The following is a 16414-nucleotide window of genomic DNA, read 5'->3' on the forward strand; positions in this document are numbered from 1 at the left end:
AATTTTTTTTTCAACGTTTATTTATTTTTGGGACAGAGAGAGACAGAGCATGAATGGGGGAGGGGCAGAGAGAGAGGGAGACACAGAATCAGAAACAGGCTCCAGGCTCTGAGCCATCAGCCCAGAGCCTGATGCGGGGCTCGAACTGACGGACCGCGAGATCGTGACCTGGCTGAAGTCGGACGCTTAACCGACTGCGCTACCCAGGCGCCCCTCATAAACACTTCTTAAGACAAACCATGGTTTTGGTCTCCATTTGAGCTAGGCTGATGTGCTCTGTTCTGTGGCTATAAGGTTGCATCCATTATTTTTAATGAATAATTAATTAATGACTTATTGAATGAATGAATGAATGAATGAATGAATATACTGACTCTTCTGGGTATAAGATGTGAGCTTCAGGCTCTCTCTCCCTTGCACTTAACATGCAGTCCAGCAGGAAAGCAGACTAACGGGAAGGAGTGGGCTTAGACACACTTTCCTCCTCAGACTGCCAGGACCCCAGAGAGATGCAGAGAGCATCCAAAGTCCTGAAAGCCCTTCAAGTGGTGGATCAATAGAGCCTGTGGTTACAATGAGGAGATGTTGACTTCAGGGATGATGTGAGTCGCATGAGTACATCTTTTAATCAGAAGTGAATGATAAAACCAATGAGAACTGTACACTTCCAAGGAATGTGCATCTTGGTGGAAGCCAGTCTAATCACAAAGACTAGATACATTACAGTCACTCAGTGAGAGTTTCACATGTACGGTCCACAAAACTTGGATAAAAACTGTAAGCTGAAGGAAATAAGAGAGAGGATCGAAAACACAAAAACTAAGTTTGACTAAATTACACTCTGAAATCCGTTAAAACACTGAAATGGTGAATTCGGCTTTGATTTAGTTAGATTAAGTGTCCTACTGCCAAGAAAATGGGGCTCGAGAGCAAAATTAGACTATTTTGTCTCCTTGGAACTGTACATTTTGCTCTTCTAGTATTTTAATCTACTTGGTTTTTCAAACCCATATATTTATCAGTTTGATTATTCACCATTTCTTATTGTGTCACATTATCTTCTTCCTTGAATTCTTTTTCTTTTGATATGACCAATAGAAGTAATTTTGGAGCTTTGGTTAGTGGTAAACTGTCTTAGTTTTTGTTAGTTTGAAAATTCTTTAGTTTTCTTTTTTGAAATTTTATTTTAATTTATATTTTGGAGACAGAGAGAGAGCATGAATGGGGGAGAGGGGCTGAGGGAGGGAGGGAGAGAGAGAGAGAGAGAGAGAGAGAGAGAGAGAAGAGAGAGAGAGAGAGAGAGAGAGAGAGAGAGAGAGAGAGAGAGAGAGAGAATCTTAAGTAAGCTCCACTCAGCGCAGAGCCCAATGCAGATCCCACAACCCTGGAATCGTGACCTGAGCCGAAATCAAGAGTTGGGTGCTCAACTGGCTGAGCCATCCAGGTGTCCCTTCTTTTATTCTTAAAACATAGATTTTCTAGATATCCAATTCTTTGTTTTAGCACTTGAAGATACTTCACTGTTTCTAATTGCTTTTGAGAAAGTAGCCTCAGTCTAAGCCTCAGTCTTCTATTAAGATCTTGTCTTTCTCTTGGTTGTTCAACTATTCACAATCATGTAGGTGAGTGTAGATTTACTGTTTCTCCCCCCTAAGTCCTGCTTTGGATTCATCATGCTTCTTGAAAATCTGGATTCGTTTATTTTATTAGTATTGGAAAACTGTCACTCATTGTATTCAGTGATTGTGTCTCCTTCATTTTTTAAATCTACTCTTGGAATTCTAATTAAACATATGTTATAATTTGGCATTCTAGCTTGTATTTTTCTTTACTTCCATTTCAGGGCTCCTTTTGTCTATCTCTGTGTTGCATTCTAATTAATTTTTTTGGGAATGTGTTGTCAAGTTCACACACTTTACTGGTTTGTAAAATGTGCTATTTAACACATTCATTAAGTTTTTAACTTAGTTTTCATGTCTAAAATTTCTATTTGATACTTTTTCAGATCTATCTGGTCACTTTTTACAGTCTCTCATTCCTTATTTGATTTGATTTCTATTGTCATAAAAACTACCACAAATTTACTGGCTTAAAACAATAGTCATTCTTATCCTAAAATTCTGTAGATTAACAGACTTGTCCAAAACAAGTCTCATAGGATTAAGATCAAGGCATCTTCCAGGCTGTGTTCCTTATTGGAGTTTCTTGAGGAGAATCAACTTCTAGGCTTAGGATTGGCAGAATTCAGTTCCATGAATCTGTAGGACTGAGGCCTCTGTTTTCTTGTTGGGTTTCAACCAGGGGTCATTCTCGGCTTCTAGAGTCTTCTGCATTCCTGGCTTATAACCCCTTTCATCTTCATGACCACCGATAATGAGTTAGGCCTTGTAATGCTTCCAATCTCTCTGACTTCCCATTGTCTCATCTCACCCCCTTGACTCTTCTGTATTCCTCTTTTGGTTTTAAAATCTCATATGATCACATTAGACCCATCTGGATAATCCAGGATAATCTCCATATTTTAAGGCTAGCTGATGAATAAACTTAATTATATCTGCAAACCCCCTTCATCGCAATACCTAGATTAGTGTTTGATTGAATAACCAGAAGACAGAAAACTTAGGGAGACATTTTTAGAATTCTGCCTACCACAATTATTATATTTCTCATACCCTCTTTTATATTGTCAAACATTATACTTCCTCATTTTATATTCTGTATTTGATAAGTAGAGTATCTATTGTCTTTGTCCTTTGGATTATTCAGGCTCTTGCACAGTATGTTTTGCGTCTTGGCAGAATTTACAAGTTTTGATTATAATCTCTCACAGAGATTTCACCTTAGTAATTCTCTGAGCCCCAAGCTGAAGAAGGTGCTCCTTCCTTTTGCCAGATACTTGGGCATACTACAACCCGGGATTGTTTTAAGATAAAGTTTCACATTAAGGTTTTTTTCCAATACACACTGGTATTGAGAGTTTAGGCCCCTAACCTGCACAGTTATGAATTCTCAAGGGAGATTTTACTCTTCTACCTAGTGCATAGGCCAAAACATGAAGGTTCCTTTGATGTTTTCCTCTATAGGATAGGCTTTTTTCCCCCAGTTCACATTTGCTCTGAGAATACAGCCCTTTGAGATCCTCACTCAACATAGTTTTCCATTCAACTTACACTTTCTTGGGTCCTGGCTTTGTCACCCATCCCTTGCTTCCTGTGTATCTACCCATTAAAAGAAAATTTTGAGATGTCTAGGGATTAACAGTTGCCACTGTCAGTCCTTGGTTAAGTCTCTGGGTGCTTGCTGGTGCTCAATCATCTTTCTCTTGAGGACTTCCATTATTTTCTTGCTGGCATAGGAATATATGTTATACAATATTTTTTATTATTTGGCTTAAAATCTACTCCCCCTAAAAACACCCCCAGTATCTATACCACTATACTATAAGTAAGAAAACCTCCTTTATTTCTTTTTTAAACCCTGAGTCTTTTTCTTCTTAGGCAAATGATGATCCCCATATTTGGAAAAACCCATTGATTTCTGCTTTAGTTCTACACTGTTTTACTGTTTACTCTTGGTCTAGTCTGGTCTTGCTTTTACAAACACAGTCTGGGGACCTGTGTTTTTGATATCTGCATCCTGAAAACTTACCTAATAACTTTTTACCCCCCCCTTTTTTTTTTGAGAGAGAGAGAGAGAGAGAGAGAGAGAGAGAGAGAGAGAGAGAGAAAGAATGCATGTGAGCAGGGGAAGAGCAGAGGAAGAGGGAGAGAGAGAATCTTAAGCAGGGTCCATGCCCAACACGGAGCCCAACATGGGGCTCGATCCCACAACAGTGACATTATGACCTGAGCTGAAATCAAGAGTTGGAGGCTTAACCAACTGAGTCACCCAGGTGCCCCATAATTTTTACTTTGATTAAAGTGCTTCTGGGGCACCTGGATGGCTCAGTCGGTTGAGCATCAGACTTTGGCTCAGGTCATGATCCTACTATTCTTGGGTTTGAGTCCCACATCAGGTTCTGTGCTGACAGTTTAGAGCCTGTAACCTGCTTCAGATTCTGTGTCTCCCTCTTTCTCTGCCCCTCCCCAACTCATGCTCTGTGTGTCTCTCTCTCTCAAAATAAATAAACATTAAAAAAATAAAGTGCTTCATTTCTTCTTTTGCTTAAAAAACTTTTCTTTAATACTTATCTATTTTTGAGAAAGAGTGAGACAGCACAAGCAGGGGAGGGGCAGAGAGAGAGAGGAAGACAGAGAATCTGAAGCAGACTTCAGGCTCTGAGCTGTCAGCACACAGCCCGATGCAGGGCTTGAACCCATCAACTGTGAGATCGTGACCTGAATCGAAGTTGGACGCCTAAATGACTGAATCACCCAGGCGCCCCAATCTTTATCAAATATTTAGCCATGGCAGAGATACAATAATGTATCAAATAATAAATCTTTTACGTATTATACTATGTAGTATACATGTCAAGAAACTTCCAAGGTACCAGTATATTATATTATCAATTTTTGATAACAGAGTTGATGACTCTCATTGGTTAAAAGCATACTTCCCTACCTCCCAGGCTGAAAGGAGAGAACAAAGCCGTGTTGACCAAGTGAGGTGGAAAGAGTGCAGACATTTGAAGGGAAGGAAGTCTGAATTCTAGAGATGCTGACATGTACAGAGGCAGCTGACGTGAGTGAAAGACGCACACATACGCCAGTGGGGCCTCCAAACACTTGCACGAACAGACAGTAAATAGGCACTTAGTGAAATTGCTACTATTATCTAGACAAGAGCCAATCCTGAGGAAGATACTGGGACTTAAAGTGACAAAGATTTCTAGTTAACCTTTAAGAAAGGATCAGGATAATAACAAAAACACTCTCTACCATGGAGTGGGAGGACACAGATTTGTTTGATCATCTGTTTAGATTGCCTTTTGGAAACTTCCAAAGACAGTACACAACTTTCAAACTAAAATAGCTTGAGAACTTTGATGTAAATGGGACAAATGTGAAATGGATGAGTTAAGTCATTTTTGATATGTCAACTAAACATAAAGGTGGAGCAAGAGAACAGTATGGCTCACTTAAACAAATTTTGGCTAAGTATTATTTTTCTTGTACTTAGCTGGCAGCTGTGGAAGCAATTCATTAAAATGAATCAAGCTGAAATGTTTGTATTATTTTTTTGAAGGGAAAACTTCTTCACTCTAATTTGAAAAGTCATTTCATTTTTTCATAATTAAAATGTATTCATCACATAATATAATTCAGCAGTGATAAATTGAATGACTAGAAAAAAAGCCAAAAAGTAATAGATTCTATTGATCATAAGTAAAAGTATAACATATGATAGGGAAAAAAATAAGTGAATAGGGGGAACTTAGAAGACATACATAAAGCAGCAATATATTGTAAGGCTTAAATGGACAAATTTTTAAAAAAATGATAAATTTTGCATTGACTAATAGACAATGAACATAGACAATCTATAATATATAATTTTTAAAGGAATGTCTTCCTTTTTAAAAACTACCTTTTGCTATATTTAATTTTCAAGAACAACCTTATAAGTACCATCATTTGCATAAAAACCAAATGAGGGCTGATGACTTCTATCAAGATTAAAAATACCAAAAGTATTTTCTTAACCTGTCTTCCACTTTATTTTTAGCATGAGAATTGTTATGTTTTAACTTCTCCATCCTTTCCTAACTGTGCACATTATTTTGTTTTTCATTGTCGTTTTTTCCCCTGTAGTCGAATTTAGGAAATGTCAATAGACCTTATTCTTTTTCACATCCTGAGTGCTAGGAGACTATTCTTTCTATTTTTGTTTGGATGTTCAGATTTCTTTTTTCTTCTCTTCTCTTTCTTTTTTTCTTTCCTTTCCTTTCCTTTTCTGCTTTAAAGTTTATTTTTGAGAGAGAGAGAGAGAGAGAGAGAGAGAGAGCAAGCATGAGTGAGGGCAGAGAGAGAGAGAGAGAGAGAGAGAGAGAGAATCCCAAGCAGGCTTCACCACCAGCATAGCACCTGACATGGGGCTCTCAAACCCACAAACTTAGATCCTGCCCTGAGCTGAAATCAAGAGTCAGATGCTTAACCAACTGAGCCACTCAGACACCCCTTCTTTTTTTTCTTTTTTTTTTGCCCATGAATAACTTAATAACTATTAATTTAATAATTATTAAATTATTAACTATTTAGTAATAATAAAATTATTGTTCAATAGTTAATTTAATAATTTTTATTTTGTAAATATGTCAACAGTTTTACTTTTTTATTCTTATTTTTCATCTGATATTTTGCCTCAATGTTGAAAATAATGGAGTTATGTTACTTTTTTCTATCTCTATACATAGTGATAATTCATTTAGATTTCTGAATCTTCTCTTTTTACATATGATGTTATGTATTTCTGATTTATATTTATATTTTGTATTTATGTATTTATAAGATAAACATATAAACAAAACTGTTATACATATGCATAAATGTGTTAATAGTTTTATAGTGTTTAGCTTTCTTTTATACCTACACTGTGCTAACAGTGCAAATCATAGCAAGCATTATTCACAGCTCTACAAAATGCATTTCTTAGTGCACTGAGATATAAAGGTATGAATTATATTAATCCAACCATAAGGTCAAGTAGACATTAATCTTATCTATGAGATTTCTGTTGTTTAGTGGATTCAACTATAATTTTGAAACTACCAGTTCAATTTCAATTTTCATATCATATGTATACGTCAAAAATAATCTGGTATTTTTTTTAAATGATAGAGTGCAGATTTCATTTAAATTAAACCTTTCTTCTGCACCAGCAGATGACCACTGCTTTGGTTTTTCAACAAATTCCCTTCAGCAACACTACAGAAATGATTTATCCAAGTACCTAATTAACTGGTATGTTTTATTTCCTATTTCTAGCTTTATGGGAAGTTTCTGAAATACTAAATTGATGTTTGAAATGTTACACCAAACCAAAACTATAAAATGAAATAAATCACCTAATCTCTTTGAAGGTCATGTTATAAATTACTCTTACGTTGAAGCAGGATGCATAAGGTCTATGAGCAAAATCTCAGCTGTGAGCTTCTTGATAAAGGCACGGAGACGCTCTTTGGTGTGAACTCTGGGTTATGCCAGCAGGTTTTGAGCGTTTACTGGAACCACAAAAGCTACATCAGGACTAATTTAAATGTGTCATCAATTTCCCAAAGCCAAATCTGCAGTGAATTCTCAATGGTTCTCAAAACTCACCACAGGATAGTTATAATGTTCAGGCTTGTCATGGCATGGTCCCATTACTAATTGGAGGAGCCCAAGAAGGGTAAGTAGACAGGTCAAACAGAGTCACAATCCAGGTGGACATGCCAAGCATCACCACAGCGACACCCACGATGTTAACACCAAGTCCAGCTTTAACCTTGAACAGGAAAGAGCATAAATGTCAGTCTCCCCAAAAGAAAACCTATAGGAGAGTTAGAACACTGTAGCAGAAAGTATACGCCAGATTTACATGCACCCTAAATGATGTGTGTAAATTGTTGTCATTTCATAAAACAATGAATTCTTCCATTCATGTCAAAGGAGAATCCGTCCCCAGCTAAATGACATTTAGTTGGAGATGCTGAAAGGTTCCTCTTAGGAATATACTGGAATCAACTAACTCAAGAAAAAATCCCTTTAAAAAATTGCCATTTCATGTTAAATCAGAATTTGAGTTTTGAGGTCTTGTCTTTCAGTGGGTAAGGTTCGGGTCATGATATGATAATTGGATCCTTCATGTTCACTCAATACCATTATTAGTTTAGCCTTTAGTATTCTCCTACTGAGATTTAATAAAATGCCACTTCTATCCATCTTTCTTAGAGTGCCCATTTTTCTGGCTCTTATGTCATCATCCTAGTAGCTACTAAAAATTTCAAAATTGTTTTCTATCCACTAAAACAGAGACAAGTGGCAAAATACTGCCCATGACCTGTTTTGGTAAATACAGTTTTATGGTACTAGAACTATGACTATTTGCTCACATATTGTTGTTGGCTGCAGTCGTGATACAATGGCAGAATTGAGTAGTTGTGACAGAGAGCATACGGCCCACAGTGTCAAATATTTACTGTCTGACTTTTTACAGGGAAAGACTGCTTACCTCTCATTCTCTGTTTTAAAGCATGGAGCCCCAAAGCAAAAGGAGATATCTAGTGATGATTATTATAGGAAGTCTCCTTTTCTTTCTATGCAAGCCACTCACTTATTCCAGAATCCTGTTTTTATTGTTTAAATTCATGTGCACAGGACACTGGTTATATGGTGTCCTACACATTTTCTTTTCCAAAAGAATATTATGTGACTTCTGCATAGAGGCATTTCCAAAATGTTTACATTGCAGGAATGTAGGGACAGCAATGTGTGTGGCAGGAGGGAGCTGGGACTTACCTGGGGAGTGCACCTGCAGAGGAAACTAATGGAAGTTACTTTCATTACATTCCTGTTTGGTTTGGTTTGGAAGATGGTGATCAAGATTTGGGGGAGACTAGAGTGTTCTCAAGCTAGTCCTTGCCTACCACGGCAAACAGCCATGAGCAAGGGAATGTAGAAAGGGCCACAGTGACCACCTGGCTGAATACCGACAGGCCCATCAGGCGACCCACCCCCAAATATCCAAAGGCCCTAAATGACCAATGGGCTACTTACAACCAGGCTCAGTTACCAAAAAAGGGAAAATTCCATATATTGCCAAACCTCTTCACCTTCCTCCTTTAAAAACGCCCCCCACCCACTGCCTCCTTGCAGACAGCCTTTCTTCTGCCGTCCTGCCCGTTGTTCTCTGGTGGTGCATTCAGCCAACTTCTATCTCCTCTGTTCTGCTTCAGGTGGCTTCCACCTGATCGTTGCCCCGCATTTTGGGGCCCCCCATCGGATAGGAAGAAACACCACATGTAGACACCACACCAAATGTTCCGTTATGACTTGCTTGCACTTTCGTGTCAGATGCCACTATTAGAATCACAACAAGAAAGACGACTTTTCATCAGCAGGCACTGAGCCCAGTATGTTATTCAAAGTGAATGTTGGTTGGTTGCAAAGATGTTTGTGATAGAAAACCACAGGGCGTGACTGCTGAATTTCATTAATCCTATTTCTTCCTTTTGCCTAGGTCAAGTTGGATTCTGATTTTGACATGTAAGTTTAAGCCCTTGTGTGGAACACAGTCTATGCTCTTTTCCCTCTTCCAGAGTGTTACTGATGCATTCAGTATCTGTATTTGTGACTGCAAATTCTAATGGCATGTTTGCTTCTGGTATCACTCTTGAAAACAATTCTATGACCAATCATGTACTCACCTTCAGAAACAGAACTCAAGCCAGGCTTTCCCTGGAAGTTGATTAGTGTGTAAAAGGAGCGATAACGCAAGACATTGGACCTGATTGTTTTCTTTCAGCTCACTCACCATGTCAATTACTTTTAGATGGCCGTATGAAAAAACAATAGCATTGGGTGGATTTGCTACTGGTAGGAGGAATGCAAATGAAGTACACAGAGTAGAAGGTATCAAAATATAAAGAGGGTTCACTTGAATGGCTTCAGCCTGTTGGGAAAGACAAAGGAGTCTAAGTGAAATTTTGAGGTAGGCACCAAGCATCAAAATGAGCAAAATTATTATAATAAACTTTTGCAGAAGCAGGTTAAAACTTAAAGACATAAAATTGTACACATAAATGCAACTCTAGCTTGAAGAATATTTTTCAGAAATGTCTCTTCCTCTTGTTGTTGTCTATATGGTTATTGATGCCCACATAAGTATTAAAGCTCAGTGCATTTAGAAAATTAAGTATCATTTATTCCAGGAACTAAATAAAAACAGAAGCAATTTATCATTTATCCAGTGTGCTAGGTGCTGTGTGTGTGTGTGTGTGTGTGTGTATTTATATAAAATAACTTAATTTTCCCAATGACCTATGAGATGGCTACTATAGCCCCAAATAACAGATGAAGAAACTAAGGCCCAGAAAGGTTAAAGTCCAGACACAAAGATGGCAAGCAGCAGAGCGTATGTAGGGGCTTATGTCTCTCTGGCTCCAAAGCTTCTCATTATTCCATTAACTTTTCTGCCTCTGCGCCATATATAATTTAAAATTTGCTTAGGGATCTTCACAGAAGAAGAGTCACTCCTATTCTTAATTCATCATCTAACTTTTCTAACTGTGCCATTTCATCTGTGCCCTGTTGAGAAATAAAAAACAGAAAAACCAAAACGGTATTTTGCCAGTATAAACTGCCTACATTTCTTCTCTAATTTGAAGCAGCAGCTTAAGAATGCTATCATATGCGCCTTGAGCTGGAGGAGAACAATTTCAGAAGGGCAATCCTTCTTAATTTAAAGTGCTACCTCTCACCAAACTTAGCCGTCCCAATAAGGAAAACATTTTACTTAACGCTATTTCTTGTAATTGCTAGCTAGGTGGGGAGAAAAAAGGTAGATTGTCGTTTCCTCTCTCTCCTTGCAAATCTGGTTTTTACTTATCTTTTAAAATTATTCCCTGGGCTATAGAGAGAAACAACCATGTCTAAGACATTTAAGCTTAAAGCCGGAAGCATAAGCCTAGCTTCTTATTCACTTGCAAATCACCTATATGAACCACTTCTCAGAAACTGAGGAATAATCTGGAGGGAGAAGTGTCAGTGTTAGACATCTAAATACTGAAGTTGCCAGGAAACACTGAATCCCAAAGTCTCACAGCTGGAAAGGATCCAGGCTGACCCTTGTACTTAGCTGCAAATGAAAAATCTGGGCAGAAAGAAGGTAAGTACTTCTCTTAAGATCTTGCTGCTTGAATGTAGAACAGAGTTCTGCGTTGAGGTCTCCCAAAAAAGTATCAACCCAAATAAAGACCACTCTATAAGCTACTTATAGGAAGATCATTCGCACCAAAAATGATCCCATGCCACAATATGAGAACAAGCAAAGTAGAACACTACACTTTCGATGAGTACAAAAGCAGATCAATGAGATACCCACCAATGAAGATAATATCGGGAGAAGAAGGGTAATGGTAGCTGGATTGCTGGCTACCTCTGTTAAAGATGTGACAAGCAAAGAAGATATCAGAATTATTAGCCATACTGGTAATGAACCTAGAGGAGATAATTTATTTCCTATCCACTTAGATAGTCCTGATTCCTAAAAAAAAAAAAAAAAAAAAGAAAATAATAATAATTTGTAATGTTATTTGTGAACAATTCATTTTAATCAGACACAATTTAAATATATAAAATGTAACCTTTGCCCTAAGAACACAGTTTCTAAAATATAACTTTCATCTTTCATATTTTCCCATAGTTTGGTAGATCTAGGAGGCTCTGACATGGAGAAGTTCTCAATTATTCTTATTTTAACCCTACCAACATGCTTTAGGAAATTTGAATTGCCTTCTCACGTTTTTTAAATTAAAATTTAATTTTACCTAATTTATATGGACAAATCATGTGGTACTACAGGACTTTAAGAAAATGGAAGCCCTCTGGTCTGCCTCTCTCTATTCCTACGTTGTGTTTCCCAGAGACAATTTTCAACCCATATTAGCTATTTACAGCTATTTTTTAAACCATGTGTTTTCCTAATTTGCTAATTTAGATTTTGTTTACTGACTTTCCAATACGTTACATAAGGATTCAGCTTTCTTTTTTTTTTTTTATTTTTAATTTTTTTTTTCAACGTTTATTTATTTTTGGGACAGAGAGAGACAGAGCATGAACGGGGGAGGGGCAGAGAGAGAGGGAGACACAGAATCAGAAACAGGCTCCAGGCTCTGAGCCATCAGCCCAGAGCCTGACGCAGGGCTCGAACTCCCGGACCGCGAGATCGTGACCTGGCCGAAGTCGGACGCCCAACCGACTGCGCCACCCAGGCGCCCCAAGGATTCAGCTTTCTTACACCATCCACCATACATGTATTTCCTGGCCCTCCATTTCCTTTACTCATATATCAACATTTTTTATTAAATCAATATTTAAATTTTGCCATTAGGATTATATGAATATTGTTCATACCTGAGACACTTAGTGTACTGTGATTATATTAAAACAAAGTTAACAGGCTTTTAAGAGAGAGCGAATTACAAAGAGGTGAATGCTTTAGTAGCTAGCTGCTCTCTCACCACTCCCACCCAGGAGGGTTATTGAGTTCTGGACATTTGCCAAACTAATTACAGTTTGGAACAAAATTTTAAAAAATGAACTGTCTCCAAATCTTTGTAAAATCAGTTTCTAGGGGCATATTTTTCCACAGCCATATTTTTGAAATTCATGGCTTCAATATACCCACTCAGGGATAGGGTCATTCTGGATATCCCACAGAAATTTAATTCTATGTACCAGGATTTTCACAGCAAACGAGACCTCCTTCTATGGTTTCCCTAATTCTTCCAGTGGGAGGGGCTAGTGTATCAGAGGAAGTCCACACCTTTTAATTTTCTTGGATTTTGCAATTCTAGGGTCTGGCCAATGCTTTTAAAATCACTTTGAGTATCTAGAGTCCATTCCGGACAGATATTCTGGGAAGGAGACATGAACAAAGTTAACATCAGTGTCAGAATGACCGATTCTGATTCCCTCACAGTTCAAATTAGCAATAAAAATAACGGAAGTTACTGATTCTGAGAAACCAGATCTCATTATTTCTGAAATAGTAGGGGAAAAGAGTGAATTTGCCTTATATTTCTATCATTTAAATTTGAGTGGTCTATGAGGCAAGCCAAATCTAGATGTAAAAAGGCATTATAAGTGGCACTCAGAATTGAGACAATTTCTGAGATTTTTCACCTATTAAGTCGGAAGTTTTGTGTCCAAATGCTATACAGAAAAATTGACAATAAAGTAAGAAGCAAAAGACAATCTCCCTAGAGGCTATTTAGAAGATAGCAGATAGTTATTCGCCTTGAGAAAAATAAAAATTTAACTTTCCAGAAACGAAAAGGCTGGACACAACACATCTCTCTCATCATCCTTTTTACTCTGATGGCTGAATAAGGAAATGGAGCAGCTGTGAGCTTTAAGTGTTTCACATACGACTATAAGACCCAGAAATGAGAGTTTTTAATCAAAGAGTAAAAACTTTCTCATGGACTTTTTAAGAAGATGCTTTTTTCCAGCAGCCCTACAATGACTTTCAAGTGACAAAGGCCTCCCCAGACTTCTACTTTATATAAACTAGATAGTAGATGACAGGCCAAAGAATTATTCCTAATGGTGGTTTTTATTTCTCCCTAAAATTAGACATAATGTAGTATTAGCAATGGTTATGTAAAATTCTCTCTGGACTTCATTCAATAAACATTCACTAAATACTTTTTTTTTTAATGTTTATTTATTTTTGAGATAGAGACAGAGAAAGACAGAGCATGACCAGGGGGAGGGCAGAGGGAAGGAGACACAGAATGTGAAGCAGGCTCCAGGCTCTGAGCTGCCAGCACAGAACTCCATGCAGGGCTCGAACCCCTGAACTGTGGGATCCTAACCTGAGCCGAAGGCAGATGCTTAACCAACAGACCCACCCAGGTGCCCCAGCACGTACTAAGTACTTTTAATGTACTTAATATGTAATAAATAAATGATGTAATGAAGTACTGTTACTTCTTATTCTTCTTTGACAGCCTTAGGACTATGATATATTGTAAATTTTTAAAAAATGTTTATTTTTGAGAGACAGCCAGCACATGCAGGGGAGAGGCAGAGAGAGAGAGAGAGAGAGAGAGAGAGAGAGAAAGTGCGAGCGCAGAGCCCTTCAGGGCAGAGCCCAAAGCCGGGCTTGATCCCATGAACTGAGATCGTGACCTGAGCCAAAATCAAGAGTAGGACGTTTAACTGACTGAGCCACCCAGGCCCACCTGGACTATGATACACTGAAGAGAAGTCTGTGAGGTACTCAAATTCATCATGAAATAAGGTAAAGGTATAAAACAAAATGTTTTGCTAGGAGTCATTGTACATATGATTTTTGCATTTCTTTCTTACTTAGCTAGTCTTCTAGTACCATTTCATGGTTTAAGAATTCTAATCTTCTTTGCTTTATTCCTTTTGACATGTTGGGACATCATAAAAAGTGATGTTTTATGCTCGCAGCCTGTAAAAATTATTGAACTCACTTTGTTTGTGTGGTATACTCACTGCATGACTATTGAATTCTGTATTGTTAAAATGATAGGGTAAAGTTGAATATGTCAAAGCTTAAATGCCTCTTGTTCTTCTTTGGAAAAGTCTAGTTAATTGTTAAATATCTTAGACACAGAGTATTACCTCACAGCCATCTGCCAAGGCAAACCCTCCACCAACAAGGATGGCTATATCCCAGGGCATGAATGACTGGAATTCTTTCCAAGTAATCAGCGGAGAATAATCAAAAGCAACTGCAAAACACAATTCCCACAGTTATACATTGCTTAAAAGATGACAACATGACATGTATTTGTTTTCATTACCTGAAACCGCCATCTCATAAGAAGTTTTTAATATTCCTCTATTGTTTTTAGGTAAGTAACTTGATCTGAACTTTGAGTGATTTCTACCTGGCTGAGGTGGAACACTGCATTCCAAAACAAACAAACAAACATAAACATGACTTGGAAAAATCCTTTGGATCATATTACAAATTTAGATAGATTATAACATTATCATTTATAGTGCCATTCATTCATTCATTCATTCATTCCACTAACATTCTGCCTACTATGAGTAACACAATGCATTGACTATACTATTCTTTGCTATTCAGAGTGTCTAATACGACATTGGTTCTAATATCATCACTGTAGCATTATAATTTTATTCACTATTTTCTTGAACCTTTTTTATTTTTTCAAATCATGAGGAGGGTCATAATAGATTCATCATGATTTCAGTTTAAAATCAAAGTTCAGACTAAATAATTTAAGTATCATTCATAAGACTCTTAAAATTCTTATAAAGCAATTATCATAAAGACTTCTTTTGATATTTAGGTCATAATGGCTCATTTGATTTGTTGAGAAAAAAGGTCATCCATGAATATATTATTCCATTTAACATTTGTGTGTAACAAGTGGCCTTCTACATGGTGAGATTTTAGGGTTACTACTAAGACTCCTTCCTATCTCCTTCTGTTAAACCTAAACCAAATTTACCTTCACTATTGATGGAGATTTTGCTCTTCCTTGCTTGAATTAGGATATATATACCTATCAAGGCCTGCCTTGGTGGCTCAGTCAGTTAAGCGTCTGACTCTTGATTTCAGCTCAGGTTAGGATCTCATGATCTTGAGATCAAGTCCTGCACTACGCTCCGTACTAGGCATGGAGCCTCCTTAAGATTCTCTCTCTTCCTCTGCCCCTCCCCACCTGTGTGCACGCGCGCTCTCTCTCTCTCTGTCTCTCAAAAAAAAGCGATATATTTTCTGTTAAAACACAAACATTTCTGAAATATACCTCTCATGTAAAATTTAACACATAATGTCTTGCCATTTTTAAACCTACTGTGAATGAGTTTATCAGGGAGAACAGGAGTTGAAGAATGAGAAGAGAGAGACTGGTAGACATTGGTATAGGGGCCAACAGCAGGCTGCCCCAAGATGGGCGACTTTGTCATGAATGTTATTTTGAGTTAAAAGCAATCACAACCCAGCAGACTTGAGCACCTAGATGGCTCAGGCGGTTGAGTGTCCAACTTTGGCTCAGGTCATGATCTCATGGTTCGTGAGTTTGAGCTCCACATGGAGCTCGCTGATATAACTGCAGAGCCTGCTTTGGATACTTTGTCCCCCCCTCTCTCTGCCCCTCTGCTAGTGCTCTCTCTCTTAAAAATAAAACAAAACAAAACCCCCAAAAAACATTAAAAATACAAACAAAAAAACCCCAGCAGATTCAGAAAAAGTTCTTTGCCTCCCCACTCAACTATCCGCTTGTACCAGGAAGAGAGAGATTAACAAAGATTTCTCTTTACCTAAGAAACTTATCTGCATAATTGGGTAACCTTTGTTTTCCAAACATCTCCTTTCACCTTCCTGCTATTGGTCTTTCTCCTCTGTATCCTCAGACCCCTATCCCTCTTCTTAGCTCATATAAGGGTCATGTTGCCTCACTGTCTTTGGAACTTCCATGTCTGTGTGGATTCCCTGTATGTACACCATTAAATTTGATTTTCTACCATTAATCTGCTCCTATCAACTTGAGTCTTAGTCCAGCTGGAAGGATCTTGAAGGGAAGATAAAATTCTTTCTCCCCAACAGAAGCAAGGCTTTTTCTGAGAGGAGGATTCAAATGTGGGAACCAGGGAAGTTAAGCCAAGCATTGGTTCCTCAACACTGGCCACTAACAGGCCATAGGGATTTGACTTCAATGGTCAGTGTCCTCAGGGTCTCACAGAAATTATTACTCTGTATT

The 16414-nt window shown here is 37.8% G+C and overlaps 1 protein-coding gene across 5 annotated transcripts in view; it reads right to left on the bottom strand.

Annotated features, from left to right (window-relative positions):
• The window catches only part of SLC13A1 (solute carrier family 13 member 1), a 142699-nt gene that overhangs the window by 36519 nt on the left and 89766 nt on the right, over window positions 1–16414 (bottom strand). For 2 of the 5 annotated variants that reach the window (XM_019825748.2, XR_006594479.1), the window contains exons 12-15: window positions 14298–14407; window positions 11023–11184; window positions 9454–9591; window positions 7260–7425 (exon numbers count right to left, since the gene is read on the bottom strand). In XM_019825748.2, the coding sequence (XP_019681307.2) occupies window positions 7288–7425; window positions 9454–9591; window positions 11023–11184; window positions 14298–14407 (548 nt within the window). In that variant the 3' untranslated portion in view covers window positions 7260–7287. Of the gene's footprint in view, window positions 1–6225; window positions 7426–9453; window positions 9592–11022; window positions 11185–14297; window positions 14408–16414 lie in introns of those variants that run through there. The other 3 variants (XM_019825750.3, XM_045052690.1, XM_019825749.2) reach the window with 2 other exon arrangements.

The sequence above is a fragment of the Felis catus genome, chromosome A2 (assembly GCF_018350175.1).
Source record: "Felis catus isolate Fca126 chromosome A2, F.catus_Fca126_mat1.0, whole genome shotgun sequence".
NCBI classification, from domain to species: Eukaryota; Metazoa; Chordata; class Mammalia; order Carnivora; family Felidae; genus Felis; species Felis catus.